This window comes from Myotis daubentonii, chromosome 1 (genome assembly GCF_963259705.1).
Source record: "Myotis daubentonii chromosome 1, mMyoDau2.1, whole genome shotgun sequence".
NCBI classification, from domain to species: Eukaryota; Metazoa; Chordata; class Mammalia; order Chiroptera; family Vespertilionidae; genus Myotis; species Myotis daubentonii.
In genome coordinates, this window is record NC_081840.1 from 55,567,022 (window position 1) to 55,585,077 (window position 18,056).

Here is an 18,056-nt window from a genome sequence, read left to right on the forward strand (position 1 = left end):
TTATGACAACACTTGGTGCTAGTCTAAGTTTTGGCGTTGAGGTTTTCGTAGTCACTGGAGCATGTGTACCATAAGGCCAAGGTGGCCAGTGCATAGCGAAGTAGGTTGGCTTTAACTTGCCTTCTGCTGTCCTGGATCCCAAGCCTCTCTCACTTCCTGAGCCTGCCCGAGGCCCAGTTCTCATGCTTGGGTGCTCAGCTACATAAAATGGTAACCGGCACTTTTGGTAGCCATAGATAGTTGCCTAGGCTTATGGTACAATTTTGAGATGTTCTTATCCTTGACACTGAAAGAATAAGTTTCTTCCCTTTACCTCACACAACTAAAAAAAAAAACAACCAATTTTCTTTCTTAGCATTGCTAAGGCAAGTAGAGAACTCATGAGATGGGTCTTACAGTTTACATCCCTGCAGTAGTTCCTCAGTTCTGTTCAGTAGACCTAAGTCTAAAATGAATGCATTAGTACACATTTATTCTTCAAGGCTCTTCGAAGGACAGAGGGTCAATAATGCTGCCTTTGAATGAAGACAGTGGATTCAGGAGAACTTTTATGCCTATAGCCCACTATGAGGATAGCAAAGGAGCCTCCATGTATCCCCCAAGGGATGGCGCCTTGATAATATTTTCCCAACCTATGCTGGCTAGATAAACCCAAATTTCCCTTCTTGTATGTTTTCCTCTTAGAGATACCAATAACTACCACCTGGACCCTTCAAGATAATTTTGATAAGCATCATATCATGTCACAAAGCATTATCGACTACTTCTCCGGGTTTAAAGACGGAGCTGGCACTGTGGTGGTCACTTCATCAGAGTATGTCCCAGGTCTTGATAAACTAGTATGTGGCTGTGACGACGGGAACATTTTCATTACACAGGCTTTGAGTGCTGCCAAAGCAGGACTTCTGGAAGGAGGTTCTCTATTGAAAGGTCGTTGAATTTTACTTAATCCTACTTATTTAATTTATCTAAGTTTCAACTTTAACAAATTGTACTAAGAAGATTGCTGAAGCTTAAAAAGTTTGCTGGCATTTGCTAATAAATTTGTTAACTTTAAAACAGGTTTTAAAGTTAAAGTAATATGTTTTTAAAAAAGTCAAACAGAAGATTATACAATGAGAAGTGTTTCTGTCCTTCCTTGATTTTCCTGTTTCCTTCACCAAAGGCAACAGCTAATGCATTTCTTTATTCCTTTCTCAAAAAATTCTGTGCATATATAAGCATATACCAGCATAGCAATATGCATTCATTTAATTAGTTTACACAAATGAAAACATATTCTGAACACTTTACTGGAATGTTCTTGAACAAATCTCAATAAAATATTTTGGAGTACATTATTTATGAGCTCATTTTAAATGATTAATAATTATCAAATTTTAATTTTTTAAAAGATCTTGTTCAAAGATGTTTAAGTTTTTCTAGGCTTTGGCTACTGAAACAATGCAGAATTAACTATCTTTGCACATATATGTGAGTATATCTATAGTATTAATTCCCAGAACTACTGGATCAACATTTGTTTGAATTTTTAATTTCGAAAATTTATCTAAAAATGTTCTCCAAAGAACATGCACCAGTGTCTATGTGTATTCACTAACAGCTTATGCAAATGCCTTATTCCTCAAGTCTTAGCCAACCTTGTATGCTAATAAACTTTTTAATATTTGCCAGGCAGTAGAAAAAGGTATCTTCCTGCTTTAATTTTTATTTCTTTGTTAATAAAATCTAAATATGCTGTTCTACATCTTTGAGCATGGCAATAGGGAATACCTATTAAATAAAGATTTATGTAGTAAGTTGTCTTAAGTAAAGGCAGGAAATGTAGGAGGTGATTGAGATTTGGAGATGTGTAGATGAATTTGTATTCTATGTTTTATTCCACAGATCCTACTTGATTGCAAGGTCCTTAATGGTAAAGACCAAATCTCATTGGAAAAAAAAAACACACACACACAAAATAAACTTTTTGCCTTGTCTGCTAATGTTCTCAGCTTACTTTGGCTTCTTACTAACTTGTGACTCAGTAATTGACTGAAATAGAGCTGTGAATAGCAATGAACCGAACTGAGGAGAAGTAATGTCCTGCTATACAGCTCAATGGCTGCTGTTAAAGTTAGTGAAAAAGCTTAAGACCTTAGCAGTTTTACCAGTGCTGTTTTGTCTTACCCAGAAAACAAGCAGAAACCTGCATTTGACTAGTAGGTTTTATTTTCACTCTTTTTTTTTAATCCTCATCCAAGGATATTTTTCCAATTGATTTTTTTAAAAAGAGTGGGGGGATGGTGAAGAGAGAGAGAAAAACATCAAAGTGAGAAAGACACATGGATTGGTTGCCTCCCACTCATGCCCGACCCGTGGCCTGGGATAGAACCTACAACCGAGGTACATGCCCTTGACTAGAAATCGAACCCAGGACCCTTTGGTCTGTGGGCCAAGGCTCTAACCACTGAGAAAACCAGCCTGAGCACTAACTCTTAAAATGAATTCCTATTTATCTTGGTTTGCACAGGGGATGTAAAGTGAGGGCATACCTGATGGAATAGAAGTAACTAATGATTCTTTAAAGACGTAATAATGACTTTTTGGGACTCATTTTTAATTTGAATAAAGAGGGTTTGTGTTCTGCGGTCCTTTCCAATTTTTTAGTTAGCTAATGAAAGAAGAAACAGTGTGGGGACTGGGTGTCAGTGGCCCTGAGTTCTAGTATAACTATGGTATAAAATACCATTTTCTACCAAGTGCCAGTATTAAGAAATCATGGCCCCTATCTTATTTATTTCACACCACAACAGTCTTGTGGGAAGATGTGCTATTATTATCTCAAGTTTTTTTTAGGTGCCATATCTGTGGCTTAGAGAGGACAAAACCACTTGTCCATGGAGACATATCTATTGAGTGATAGATCCAGAAAAGCAAAGTCATATTTCTTTAACAGAAAGCTATGCTATTAAACATTATGCTGTGCTTTTTCATTTGGATTCAAGTCACTTAACCTCTCTGAGCCTCAAATACTTCATCTGTAAAACTAAGAGTTGGAACTAGGTAATCTCTGATATCTTGGAAAGCAAAAATGTCCTGTGAAAGTTTGTTTTCCTTTTATGCATCTGGTCATGCTAATTAAAAGTACAGCAATAATGTTCTAAGTTTTTTCTGTAGAGGCAAAACTTTCGAAGTTGTTCACTCTTTCAGTATAGCATTTGCCATTTCATGGCACTGGTGTTGGTAACTTGCTAACGTCCTTAAGGAATCAGTAGACTTTGAACAAACAGCGTTAGTGCTTCACCAGGAAAGATCTGGCTTCTGAGGAGGCACTTGCCTTTGAGATGGTCTAAGGATTGTTTAATACTTTTGTTAGCCAATTGCCTCACTTTTGTAATTTTCCTACATTAAAAATTTATAAAAGACAATCTCAGGACTATTTCTTGAACAAAAATAACTTTTGTATTATTTGGTGTTGGTTGTTTTTCAGATTCCCTTCCTTACAAAGTTCTCAAAGGCCATCACCAAAGTGTTATTTCATTACTTTACCCACATGGTCTCTCTTCAAAATTGGACCAAAGTTGGCTGGTGTCGGGGGACCAGGACTCATGTGTCATCATGTGGGATATCTTTACTGAAGAAATTTTGCATAAATTCTTTTTGGAAGCTGGTCCAGTAACAAGTCTTTTGATGCCACCAGAGAACTTCAGAGTAAGTTCAGACAAATAGTAAAATATATCACGTAAATTTAAAAGTTATTTAACATTAAAACTAGATGATTTTATGTGTTCCTTTCTAATCTTTTTATATGCATGTCATTATTACAGCTTAAGTAAATAGTTTGATTTTAAAGCAAAGGTTTTCTCAACTCTTGGCTTCATAAAAGCCAGTTAATTCTAAAGTACTTACATTCTTGTCTGTTTTCTCCTAGTTTTTAATTTATAATGGAGTAAAATTATAAAAGTGATGACAATGTAAAAAAATTCAAATATATAGGAATTTACAAATTAGAAATTAATTTTTGCCTTCAACAATTTACTTTTATAATACTATTGATAGTTACATTTTATTTTTGTTAAATAAATTTTTGTGTTTTCTTCCATTTTTTTAACAAATAATTAACTTAAAAAAATTTATGAGCATCTACCTTGTGTGGGTGGGACAAATGGAAATACTTTCAGGTATAATTTTATCATGCAATGTAAATTTAAATTCCACAGATCTTATATATTTGTTAAACTCACCTTTTGAGTTTCCTGAATTTTTAAGTTAGTTAATTGGCTTATAAAAATTATTTCTCCATAGTAAGATTATAAAAAATCAGCTTCAAGTAAACATGGACAAAACTTACACTGTGTTTTTTTTTTAATATATATTTTATTGATTTTTTACAGAGAGGAAGGAAGAGGGATAGAAAGTTAGAAACATCGATGAGAGAGAAACATCAATCAGCTGCCTCCTACACACCCCCTACTGGGGATGTGCCCGCAACCAAGGTACATGCCCTTGACCGGAATCAAACCCAGGACCCTTCAGTCCGCAGGCCGATGCTCTATCCACTGAGCCAAACCAGTTACGGCTACACTGTGTTTTTGTAGTAGACAGAAATAAAGAATATTTCAGCAATACAAATAATTTAATAAAACAGTGAAATAAAGCTAACTGGCTTAAAATAATAAACTTCCATGTGCTGATTTGGGATCTCTTGCTATGTCTTTTATTTCTGAGGTTCCCCTCCTTTATCCTTTTTTTTAAAAAAAAAAAAAAAAAAACTATTTTTTTTCTCAGCTCCAGCATGGTAGTCCAAGTCAGTTCCACTCCTGACCCCTTTTACCTCTGCTTCACTCAGAGATAATTTAACTCTAAGGATCAGAACCCATTCAAACCAAGTCAGATTAACAAGGGAGGTTTCCGGAAGGGCATAAGAGGCAATCGTTATATATACAATATGAAATACTATAGCAAGGCCAGAGCTTGAATTGAAATATAGAAACCAAGGTTACTCCTCGAGTCTCCCTACCTCAGAAGTCTACTTTTCTGTGATTGCTCACTCCTCTTGCTCCTCCCTATGCCTTCTTTTAGCTTTATTCAAATGCCCGGAGAAAAGATTCTTATTGGCCTAACTTTTACATTTGTATGTTTATAGCTGAAGTACATTGGACTGTCCATTCCAGAGGCTGTGGGTTGTGCACATTCTCAGGAGGTTATCTTGGGGAGGCAATGCCATCTTCCCCATTCTCAAGGCCAGGCTCTCCCCAGCTATTCACCTGCCACTTTGTACTTTTGGTTCCCTCGGGATTTCTGTAGTCTCCTTTAAAAGAAGGTGCCTCCTCTTGCCGAAACTGGTTTGGCTCAGTGGATAGAGCATCTGCCTGTGGACTGAAAGGTCCCAGGTTCGATTCCGGTCAAGGGCATGTACCTGGGTTGCGGGCACATTCCCAGTAGGAGATGTGCAGGAGATGGCTGATCGATGTTTCTCTCCCATCGATGTTTCTAACTATCTCTCTCCATTCCTCTCTGTAAAAAATCAATTATATATATATATATATATATATATATAAGAAGGTGCCTCCCAATGCCCTGTTGAATGTGGTCAATGATGGGCACTGGGAGATTTTCAAGGGATCCCAACTGGTGCTTTAAACATAGCAGCTGAAACTCTGGCTAGTTGCCTTTGTGAAAGTGGGAACATCCTAATTGCAAGGTGATTAGAAAAGAAACAGAGAAGGTAGAAAAGCCCCTACCTGCTTTCCTCCTGCCCCACCTGCCTCACCCCAGCCCACCCCACCCCACCAGCATCCATGGTCTGACTATTGTATGAATGGTGGGAAGGCACAGAGCTGCTATAAACTCCTCCCTGATTACCTTCACCAGCACCAGCATGGATGGTGTCTACCCTAAACTGTGCTCCAGGTAACCACAGGCTGGCTTTTTTCAAAGTATCTTAAGACTCTTTATCCTGTGAGCCTATTTTTGGTCCGTGTGTCTTTGAGACGGAACATTAATTGGGAACTATCTAATGCTGACTTCTTTTAAATGGTGTCTACACTGAGTTTCCTGTTTGGATCAGAATCTGTATAGTTCTGGGAACAGCACCAAATCACATTTTGAGGCTTTAAGTGGAAAATACCAGCTCATGATTCCCTTGCGCCTAAGCTTCTGTCTACAAATAGCTTCTTTTTGTGGCAACAAATTAGCTCCGGGGTTTATTTTACTCTGCATTATTTCCGACGTCTGCCTCACACTGCCTGAATTTGCTGAGTGATGGTCAAGTCCTTCATTTATCTTACAAGTGGATCTGGCCTGGACTTCTCCTTTGTACTTGCATCTCTTGACCTTCCCGACAGGGTGTTTAAAGCTCTCCTCCAGCGTGTTAGGTGGAGGGGTGCTGTAGAATGTCATTTGACAAAATGGGGCTTTAATAAACATTTGACATTGGCAGGGGGAGGGTCTGATCCAACTTTAAAGAACGGATTTGCCTGTTTACTTACAAAGGATGTTGCCTGTTGGCTCCCCCCACAGCTGAGGAGCAGTCAGGTGGTTTTCTGTGTGTGCGGCGACCACTCCGTGGCCCTCCTCCACCTGGAGGAGAAGCGCGTCCTCTTCTGTGCCCGGAAGCACCTGTTCCCGGTGAAGATGATAAAGTGGCACCCGGTTGAGAATTTTTTAATTGTTGGATGTGCAGATGACTCCGTTTACATCTGGGAGATTGAAACAGGTAAATTGACATTTTTACCCCTTTTTCATCCTTTACATTTTTATGCATCCAAACTTTTGGCTAGGTGGAGAATTCCGGAGAATAAAGCTGTGGTGGCCTCACTTGCTTTAACTCTTGGGTGGACTGCGTTTGATGGCTTCAGGGGAAGGTGGGTGTGGAAAATAAAACACAGTGGCCCACGTCAGGTCCTGACCAATGATGATTAGCTGACAGGGCAGTGCACAGGAATGAGCCGGATATTTCTGGAAGCTATCAATAAAGGCAAACGTTATCTACTTTAATTATTAACAAGAGAGAAATTTAGTGTCCTACCAGTCTCAAATTATCATTCAATTCTGCCTCCTTCAGCACACTCACCATCTCAGAAACATTTTGAGTTAATTGATGACCAGTAACAATGGAATATAATTAATTACAAAACTCTAAAAAGTTGAGTCAAGGAAACTGAAACTTGAGTGGCTCACCTGAACTTTTGATGTCATAGTGAATGTATAGTTTGAACCTTCAATTTTTTAAAGAAAGTTTTGATATATAACTCGAGAGTAACACATCTCAGGCAAATGCTGGGAGCATATCAAATAAGGCAAGGTAATTAGTAAATGAATCAGGGGAGTACCCTGGAGAGTACATTTTACTGAAACCATTGCATGATATTTATTGATTAACCAGTGGTGGTTTTATGTCAGGTATTACTAACAGATGGATAGTTTGTAATATTCTAGTTTAGAGCTGTATGTCACCAAAATAATTACTACTTTCTTTACATTTGACTCTTCTGTGTTAATAATGATAGCTAATGTACTGGTTTACAATGGGTGCAACATAATCTACCTTATATGTGTACCATGCTTCATAGTTTGCACAGGATTTCATGCTTGTTTTCACATTAGCTTGTCACAATTCTAGGATAGAAAGGAAAGGTCTTATTCTCCATTTTATTGATGTGGAATTTGTAGCTCTGATGTACAAATGTGCAACCAATATGAGGGCCCTTGTTGTTCTTTGCATGATATACACAAAATTAGGAGAGTTTTCGAGTTCTTACATAACCTATCAACCTGAGAGACAGTTAAGTATAACGCATAAAATAGACTGTAAAGTCCAGACTTGCAAACGGGGCCTGAAAGCAAAGATCTGTAAGACCTTGGCAAATGACTTGGCTTCTTCACATGTCAATTTTCTCATCTGTGCAGTGGGAGTCATAGTTCTCCTTCCTGTTAGGATTAAGTGCAATGCTTGCAACAGTGCCTATAGGTGCTAAGCCCTTAGTAATCTATATATATAAAAGTGTAAGCAACCGTTAGTACGAGTCAACTGAACGCCTGGTCACTATGACATGCACTGGCCATCAGTGGGCAGATGCTCAACACAGGAGCTGCCCCCTGTTGGTCAGTGCACTCCCACAGCCAACCTCCCACAATCCCTGCCCCCAGCCAGCCGGCCCGGATCGGCCCTGATCAGGACTGGGCGAGAGAGCCTTGATCGGCCCCAATCACCGGCCAGGCCCAGGAACTCCACCTGTGCACTGGGAGCGGGGGATGCCCCCTCAGCCCAGCCTGTGCCCTCTTGCAGTCCAGGACCCCCCAGGGATCGGGCCTAACCTGGCACTCAGACATCCCTCTCACAGTCTGGGGCTCTCGCAGTCCAGGACTCCTCGCTCCTTACTGTCTGCCTTCCGTGGAGGCAGGAGAGGCTCACACCACCTCCACTGGGATCGCCAGTCCTGAGCCCAGCTTCTGGCTTGGGGGAGATGGGGAGTGCCACTCAGCCAGAAGCCTGGCTCACTGCTCCTTAGTGCTGGCCCTGCCCCCCACCCACTGGTGTGGAGGGGTGATCTAGGGCCAGACTGGCTGTGGGAGGGGCCGTGGGAGGTTGACGTGCCATGGTCGCGCCCTGTTCCATTTCTGTGGAGGCTCTGGGACCATGCCCCCCCCACCCCCCAGTCCCCCTCCACTCTCCGCCTCTGCGGAAGGCGTGGTGCCAGAACCTGGACCATGCAGCCCCCTCTCCCGCCGCCTCTGTGGAAGGGGTGACGAAGGGACCAGGCCATGCCTCAGCCTCTCCTGCCCGCCTCTGTGGAAGGGATGACGCAAGGACCCGCAGCTGCATGGGCCCAGTTCCGGCGCTGCCTGTCCCATGGCTTCTGCAGAAGGGGCAGTGCTGGGACCGGGCCTGCGCTGTAGCCTCTCCCACTGCTTCTGCAGAAGTGGGGATGCCGGGACCGCCATGGCTGGCCTGGCAGCGCAGGCTCACTGGCCCCACCCCCCCGCCCACTGGTCATTCCAGTTCGGCTGTCCGGTCTAATTAGCATATTACACTTTTATTATGATAGATTATTATTGTCATTAACATCATAAAAGAATGTGGCAAAATCTTGACTTCTGCTTGTGAAGTCTGAGGCTGTAGAACACATGCACTTATAAATATGTGCAGTTGCACTGTTTTCAATCGTGGATACTGCTAATAAAATATTTTCCCTGGAAAATGGAGTCAAGCTAAAATACAGAGATCTGTCCGCTGGACAGAGAAGACGAGGGAAAGATAGAGTGGACTGTCAAATGGACAATAATCATCATAGTGGCCATTATGGATACATCATGCTTTAACTAAGGAATCTCCTACAGTTGGTTATTTATATTGCTTTCTATAGAACGGTTTTAGCCTGGCCAGTGTGGCTCAGAGGTTGAGTGTCGACCAATGAACCAGGAGGTCACGGTTCAATTCCTGGTCAGGGCACATGTGTGAGTTGCAGGCTCGATCTCGGGGGTGGGGGGAAATGTAGGAGGCAGCTGATCAATTATTCTCTCTCATCACTGTTTCTATCTCTCTCCCTCTCCCTTCCTCTCTGAAATCAATAAAAAATATATTTTATTTAAAAATTTTTAGAATTGTCATATCAACTAATATGCACACATTTTGTATGCATTGTTTAATATTAATAGTTAATTAATGTGCCATATTAACTTATAGAATATTTGTTTCAAATGAGACAGTGAGGCTGTTTATCTCTTGGTTATTTACATTAAGTTTATAAACAACTGTAACTCAACCTAAGATGGATCTTATTATAGGTGAAAATATTATTAATCATTGTATCAATGCCTTCCCATTTGAGATGCACCTCTTCACTTTTTCAAAGCATCCTCTCATTGACGGTCTCATTGGAGTCCCACGACACTCTGTGGAGGTGGCTGGCAGCCTACATTTTCTTACCACACTCATTCCTTTTAAATAAGTTTATATTATTCCTTTAATCTTGTGCCTGGTATTAATTTTGTTTTGGCTTCCCTTTAAACTCTGCAATTCCGATTTTGCTTAAAATTTAATGATCTTTTTTTCTTTCCCAAGCTGGATTTCAGGTAGCTATGATGCTTTCATCATGCTTATTGTACTGGATTTCTATTTCATCTTTTTCCTTAAAGGTAGAAAAATCTAGGATCAGTAAGCTTATAGTTTCATAAACTGAGGGTGGAAATATCAGCTAAAGACCAAAGACAGTTAGTCTGGAAAGAGTGTTGTGAGGGCATAGAATGTGTTTGTTCATTGGTGTGCCTGGCACATAAATTAATTAATTAAGTAAGTAAGTAATGAACAAATGAACTAACTAACCCAAATATTCTTGGGTCTCAGTAGATTGAGTACAAAAATGAGTTCATCTTAACCTTGGCCAGTTCTGGTGGCTCTTAGATTGTGGCTGCTCAAACGTAGGTGTGTTCTTAGCTTTCTCCTCCAAGTCTCCGCTGGAGTTCCTAGATTTGCAGAGCATATTTCACCTCAGGTATAAGTCTGTGTGTTTTCTACTCTTGCCAGTGTTTTCTGGGCCGTTGCCTTTCAGTTTTACTAAAAGGTCAATCATAGTTCTATGTATGAACAGACCTATTCTTTGCTCCTCTTCTCCAGCACTCTGCCTCCTCTATATACACAAGAGGAATACGTTGACACTAAGGCATTTATCAGATCTTTCAGCACTAGAGCAACTTCAGAGCCCACAGAGGAAAACAGGAGGTGTCAGTGGATAAGGACTGGAGAAATGGGCCTAGAAAGAAAAGGCGGGGTGGGGAAGGGGGTGTGGGGAGAGCGGCTTGAAGGCAAAGTAAGTTAGTAATTCTCAACTGTGCCTGTGCCAAAAGTCTGCTTTGGTGAAAAGTTGAGAGAGAGACTGGGTATAGGTCAATCCCTGTGCCACCTTCTCCTAGGTGCTGAGAATGGGCTATAAAACGTCTTCAGTTTTTCACAAACACTTTACAATAGCCTCTTCCTGCTTTATTCATGAAACTCTTTGGTAGAATATACAAGCATATTCTAGAGCAATGGTTCTCAACCTGTGGGTCGCGACCCCTTTGGGGGTCGAACGAACCTTTCACAGGGGTCGCCTAAGACCGGAAAACACATATATAATTACATATTGTTTTTGTGATTAATCACTATGCTTTAATTATGTTCAATTTGTAACAATGAAATGGGGGTCACCACAACATGAAGAACTGTATTAAAGGGTCGCGGCATTAGGAAGGTTGAGAACCACTGTTCTAGAGCCACTTACCCTCATGCCCATTTTATATGGAATCACAAGAGGTGTTTCCTTTCTGTGACAGGTGGCATGGTCAGGTGCAGGCCGGGCTGAGGTTCGGGATCATAGCTGGGCATGTCATCTCAGGGAAGAAGCAAGCAACTGAAGTAGAGGAATATTTATGTCACAGTGAGGGCCCCCATCTTGTGGCTCTAAAAATGCAGTGCTGCCAGGTTGGGAGTGACGAGGGCATCCAGTTATGCTTATTGATTTGCCAGCTTCCCCATGATGGTTAGGCCTGATTAGAAGGAAAAAATTGGAGATGTCATTTAGATTCATCTTTCAGCTCCCACTGTGTGTTTGGCACCGGCAACTCTGGGCAGCGCTGTGGCCCTCATTGCTGTGAGACACAATAGGGATAATGTAATACTGATTCTCGCCCCCCCCCCCCAAATGCACACCAGAAATAAGTCTCGGCTCTGTGCTTATTGTTCCTTTAAGAATTAGATTTAGATAATTCCAAGGACTTTTCTGTTCACGAGTAATGGATTTACAAGCAGAAAACCTGTGTAATGAATTTCTTGTATGTTACTAATATAACATTATTCTTATGGAAGGTCTCCTGTAAGCTTATGGTTTATGTTATGAAATACGCCATATTAAGCAATTGGATTTTTGTGTGGGGGAAAATGAAACCTGACTTGCTTGAAAATAAAACACCTCCTAAGAAGATAGATCAGAAAAACTTTTTGTAAAGCGCTGGATAATTTCAACTTTGTGGGCCATGTGATGATCTCTGTTGCAACTACTGGACACTGCCCTTGTAGCACAAGAAAAGCCATAGACAATCCTTGAAGAAGTGGGCAAGGCTGTGTTCCATTAAATCTTTATTTACAAAAGCAGGCAGCAGGCTGGATTTGGCCCGCAGATGTCATTTGTAGACCTTTAAGACTGATGATAATCTTTTTAAAGATCGTTATTTTTATAATAGCTTATTCTAAAGCAGTTTACAGTTTTTAATTTATTACACTTCACTGACTATATGCTTATACCCATTTTGCTAGTGAGAAAGTGAAACAGAGAGAGATTGAGCCTGAAGGTTCCCAGGTTAGGTGCTGGGCACCTGCACTAGAAGGTTCATCTCTCTCTCTCATTCTCGTATGTTCTCCACTGTACCATACAACAGGACACCTTGCAGGGGGAGGTCAGCTTTGTGAGACTGTCAAGCATGGAATTGGTTAAGAAAAGCTCTGAGAAGAAACGGCTGCCAGGAAGCCTGCTGCCTGCTCTCCTGTAGGAGATGATCTCTGTCTATCTCTCAGCACTCGGCTCTCCATTTACACACAGTTCTAACAGCTCTGGTCATCTGATTTCCCAGGTCACAGACTGGAAACAGCAAATCACAAGCGGGGAGGGTGTCAGCGGCAGGCACTGTGTCAGCAGAAGCGACAGCTGACAGGAAGGGAGGGGAGGCAAAACTGTCTCACTGCTCAGGGCCCTCTTTCCTGTGCTCACGGGAGGACAGTCACCAAACAAAAGCTGGAATTGTTCCCACTGTTCAGGAAGCTCTTGGAGATGCTACACAGGTTCTGGGCAGCCTCCAGTCCAGGTCCCATGGCGCCTGCTGGGAAGCTGGGCTTTCTTCTTCTTGGGCATTTCTGGCTTCAGTAGGCACATTTAAATGTATTCATTATATCCATGGTGGACTGCAGACCTAAGGCGATATCAGAAGCAGCCTGGGACCTGGAGGTCAGGGACACTGAAGTCTTTGGCCAATGAGAATGTAGAATTTAGGGTGGATGTGAATGTATTTTTGTTCATTTTAGAGTTATTTTTACCACAAGGGTTGAATTTTCTTTCTTAATTTATTTTTTCTTAGTAAAATTAGTAGCAGTTAGCTAGAAAATTAGTCAATCCACGATGACTCAATAGAAATGAAACATTTGTTCTTCTGTGGTTTCAAACTGCACAGTCTTCAAAAGACAATTAAAAAATAAAACCATATACATATGTATGTATACACCATATGGTTACTCTAATAAAAAAGAAACCAGAGCAACAAGAAAAAATAGATAAATGGGCCTTCATAAAAATTAAAAATTTTGTGCATCAAAGGACATTATCAAGAATATGAAAAGACAGCCTACAGAATGGGGGACGTTACTTGCAAATCACATATCTGATAAAGGTTTCATATTCAGAATATATAAAGAACACTTAAAACACAACAAAAAGACAAATAACCCAATTTTAAAAAGCACAAAGGCCTTGAATAGATATTTGTTCAAAGAAGATATGGAAATGGCCAAGGAGCGTTAGCCAGGAGGCAAATGCAAATCAAAATCACAACGTGATACCACTTCACATTCACTAAGATGCTTATAATAAAAAGAAAAGGAACATAAGTTTTGCCAAGGATGTGGAGAAATAGGAACCCTTTTATATTACTGATGAGAATATAAAATGGTGTAGCTATTGAACAAAACAGTTCTGCAGTTCCTCAAACTTAAACATAGAATTACTACATGAACCAGCAAGTTCACTTCTAGGCATAGGTCCAGAGAAATGAAAACATGTCAACACAGAGCATGTACACTGAGTGGCCAGATTATTATGACCACCCCATCAGTACAATGAAGTGAATTAGTTATGCAAATAATAATACAACTAATAGTAAAACCTTGAGAGTATTTTCTTAGGAAGTTTTCAATATTCAGTATTTTTGGAAGTGTCAATGAAGTACTGATGGGGTACTGCCTTTTTTTAATACCAGAGAAAAATTCTATGATAATAAAAACGTAATATGCTAATTAGACCGAATAGCCAAATGACCTTCCGGACATCATTCTGGATGTCCTTCTGGATGAAGCCACCATGGCAGGGGCTGAGGCAGAGGTGGATAGGGGCTATCAGGCAGGCAGGCAAGCGGTTAGGGGCCATCAGGCAGGTAGGCAGAGTGGTTAGGAGCCAGTGGTCCTGGATTGTGAGAGGGATGTCCGACTGCCAGTTTAGACCTGATCCCACAGGGCCTAAACTGGCAATTGGACATCCCCTGAGGGTTCCCGGATTGTGAGAGGGTGCAGGCCAGACTGAGGGGAACCCCCCCCCCACACACACACACGAATTTTGTGCATGAGGCCTCTAGTACAACAATAAAGAGTTTAACCTTATTTTCAACCAAATTAAATAAATCCAACTATTAACACTGAATCACTAAAGAAAGGCATATAAGTCTTACTGTATAATTTTTAAAATTTCAATATAAAGCCTTGGTAGACAACTTTACATGCATGTGTGTTCACCCATACGCATGCACGCACACAGAACAGGAACACATTCTCCCCCTACCCCCCTCCTGCCCCAACACAATCCTCTTCCATAATTCCATCTAATGAACATGGACCTCCTCTTTGGCAAAACTATATAAATGTTAATGTGATCTTATAATTTTACAAACTTTTCAAAGTGAGGAAATTCCAAGGATGTAGAAAAATCCAAGAGAATAAAAGATCTGCATGGGGTAGTTTCTGTTGTGCTCTTTCAAATCCAGATGTCACACTGAAAGGCCATTAACAAAGGAAGCACAAGTAATTTTCTTTTCCCAAACATGAATTTGCTTCTTTCTCAGTCCTTATTAGTCTAAACATCTGAACAATTATCTACATTTTATTATAGAACTATACTTTTTATGAACATGGTTATAGTTTTTAGATACCCCAGACTCATTTTCAAAATTCTACATTATATGATTTATTTTTACCTGGTAAAACACATATACTTGTGTGTGTGTGTGTGTGTGTGTGTGTGTGTGTGTGTGTGTGTGTGTGGATTTTAATTAAGGAGTTAATCTCTGGCATCTTAATATATGTTAAGCATATTATTGAGGTATTTCTAGGGTGTCTTTGGAACATTTTGTATGCTCAGAAACAAATATCAGTATAATCTCATTCTAATGATACAATAAACATTTTCTGCTCTTAAAATTACTTTTGCCAATTAAGGTGCATCCTTTGCTGCCTTTGTTCTTTCCCTGTTCAGTTGCTATCTTCCTGGGTTTTACTTTAGTAAAGAAAACATTTTCGCTGATTCCTGCAGCCGATGACACTTCTGGATCCAGTGCTGGCTGGATCTGCTTGTTACGGATCTGCATTTAGTGATCTCTGGGGCTTACTTTACAGCAGAAGAAAGAGAAACAGGTCAGGATGGCTGCTCTGTGGCTCCTCCTTACTTTGCCCCCCACCCTTCTATAAGCATTTTATAAGGACATTCGAACGTTAGTGGGTTTCACAGCTGCCATGTTTGGCAAAATAAACCCAAAGGAGCCATCTGCCCCTCCCCATGCTGCCTCCTTTTAATTCCCTAGCAACTTCCCAGTAGCCAGCTGCCACAGAAATTATTGGAAAAGCAAGACTCAGTGGACTGTAATGATTGTTATTCTCTGGGAAAGCAGATTCTTTGATTTGGCTGCGAGATAAAGGATATTGGATGCACTTGATTCATTCAAGTGTATCAATAATATCCAACTTGTACCTTTAACTTACTTGTTAGGATTCGATGGGAAAGATCTTTTGTGTTGCTAGGGATGAATCAGGTGAAAACAAACCCAAAGGTCAAGTTCTAGGCTTGGGAGTGGTGAGCAGGGAATCTGACTGTGGGAATGGTGTCATATTTTATCTTGTGTGCTACCAAGAATGTGGGTTGCTAATCTCAGCCTTGTCAAAAAGTCCTCAGCATGGATTGACCTGCTAATTTCCCCATCTTTTTCACATTCAGTGTAAATAGATTCCATTCTACTCTAGACCCATACGCTGGGAAAACAAGGGCTTGTTTTGGCCACAAGGAAGGGTCAGAGCGCCAGCGGCTCCCCTGAGGGACCCGGGGTATCACCTGAGAGTTAGTTCAGTAGTGGACAGATACCGAGTTGTTTTTGTAAATTTAGTTAAATGAATAGCACTTTATCTCAACAGATCAAAATTAAGAAAATTTATGCCTTGAAATGCCAAGAAAAGAACTGGAATAAACTATTTACTTTTAATTCATGGTTTACACTAGATTTACACTTCCTAAGTGTTCACAGTTTCTCTTTCCTTCCAGAAGTATCAACTGTAAGTCTAGTTTTAAAATCATATTGTTACATATTTCTAATGCTCTTGTCTTTATTTCTTATAACCATGTTGTTTTCCAAAGACTGGTAGGCTGGCAAAGCTATCCCTCATCAATGATTTTATAAGTTGTGCTTTTGTTAAAGCATTGAAAATAAAAGAATCTTTAGTACATTATAGTCTACTCATAAGTGACATAGACAAAGCAATCAGAAAAATTAAGGGTATGGAATTAGATAACTTAGCTTATCTACGTCATCTAATAGCTATAAGGAGAGGTCAAATGCAAGAGCAGATATCCTGTATTCTGCAAAACTGAACATTCTACTAACTTATCTCAGAGAATATCTTTTTCATTAGCTGTGGCCTCATGGCTACCAATTATTTTGAATACATGTCCACATTTTTTAGCCCTAATTTAAAACCTAAAAAAAGCTTTTTTTCCTCTTTATTTTAGTTTGTAGTGAAATAACAAAACTTAACCTCACATGAGTCCATTTACTTCACCATGTCTAAATTTTCTTTTCATTTGTTGCTGCAGATATATGACATGTTTGATTATTGTCTGCTCTCCTAGACCCTGCTATAGCTGTTAAAAATATGTGCATTGTCTTATATCTCCAAAATCTGAAAAATCATGAATTCTAAAACCCTATGGTCTGAGATGTTTTGGATATGGGATTGTGGGCTTCGATTACCTTTCTCTGTTATCCTCCCCAAGTAATTGAGAGTGTTCTACAAAATACCATCTCTACCCCATGTCTTTGTTTTTTTGCCTCCCATTTATTTAACACATTGTAATCTGGCATCTCCCTACACTATTCCAATGAAACTGTTCTTTTTTTGAGGTTTCCTCACTTCCAAGTTCAGTTGTCATTCTCTGGGTTCCAAGACTTGACTTGTCCGAATTGACCTCTCTCTTCTCTCTCTCCATCCTCACCCTTCCATGAGACTGCCTTCTCCTGATGGCCGGTGGCCCCTCTTTCTCGGGTGGTTTTATCTGCATGTGCTCTCTATATTATTCCCTGGGTTTATTCTTAGTGAACTTCTCTTTATTTTGCTTTTTTGATTTGAGAGAGAGAGAGAAACATCAATTTATTGTTTCACGTATTGATGCATTCATTGGTTGATTCTTGCATGTGTCCTGACTGTCAAACCTGCAACCTTGGCATATTGGGATGCTCTAACTGAGCTACCTTCTCTTTTTATTTGTGTTTTCCTTGGGCTGCTTTATCAACAAAGGTATTGTATGTATGTGTGTGTGTAATTGTGGTAAAATAGATATAACATTAAATATACAATTTTAACTATTGTTACATGCATATTCAGGGGTATTAAATACATTCACTTCATTGGGCAACCATTACTGCCATCCATCTCTGGAACCTTTTCAGCTTCCCAAAATGAAACTCTGAACCCATTAAACATTAAGTCCCATTCCTCAGCCCTTGACAACTTTCTGTCTCTATGAATTTGACTACTCTGAGTACCTCATGCAGCATTTGTCCTTTTGTGATTGGCTTATTTCATTTAGCATAATCTCCTCAAGGTTCATCCATTGTTGTGTCAGAAATTCCTTTTCAAGACTGAACAATAGCCCTAGCCAGTTTGACTCACTGGATAGAGCATCAGCCTGAGGACTGAAGAGTCCCAGGTTCGATTCCGGTCAAGGGCATGTACCTTGGTTGCAAGCACATCCCCATTGGGGGGGTGTGCGGGAGGCAGCTGATCGATGTTTCTCTCT

At 40.4% G+C, this 18,056-nt stretch overlaps 1 protein-coding gene across 5 annotated transcripts in view; it reads left to right on the plus strand.

Annotated features, from left to right (window-relative positions):
• WDR72 (WD repeat domain 72) overlaps positions 1-18,056 on the plus strand; it is a 182,389-nt gene that overhangs the window by 21,752 nt on the left and 142,581 nt on the right. For all 5 annotated transcript variants that reach the window (XM_059700763.1, XM_059700782.1, XM_059700753.1 and 2 more), the window contains 3 exons: positions 685-930; positions 3,473-3,693; positions 6,505-6,700. In XM_059700763.1, the coding sequence (XP_059556746.1) occupies positions 685-930; positions 3,473-3,693; positions 6,505-6,700 (663 nt within the window). The remainder of the gene's footprint in view (positions 1-684; positions 931-3,472; positions 3,694-6,504; positions 6,701-18,056) is intronic.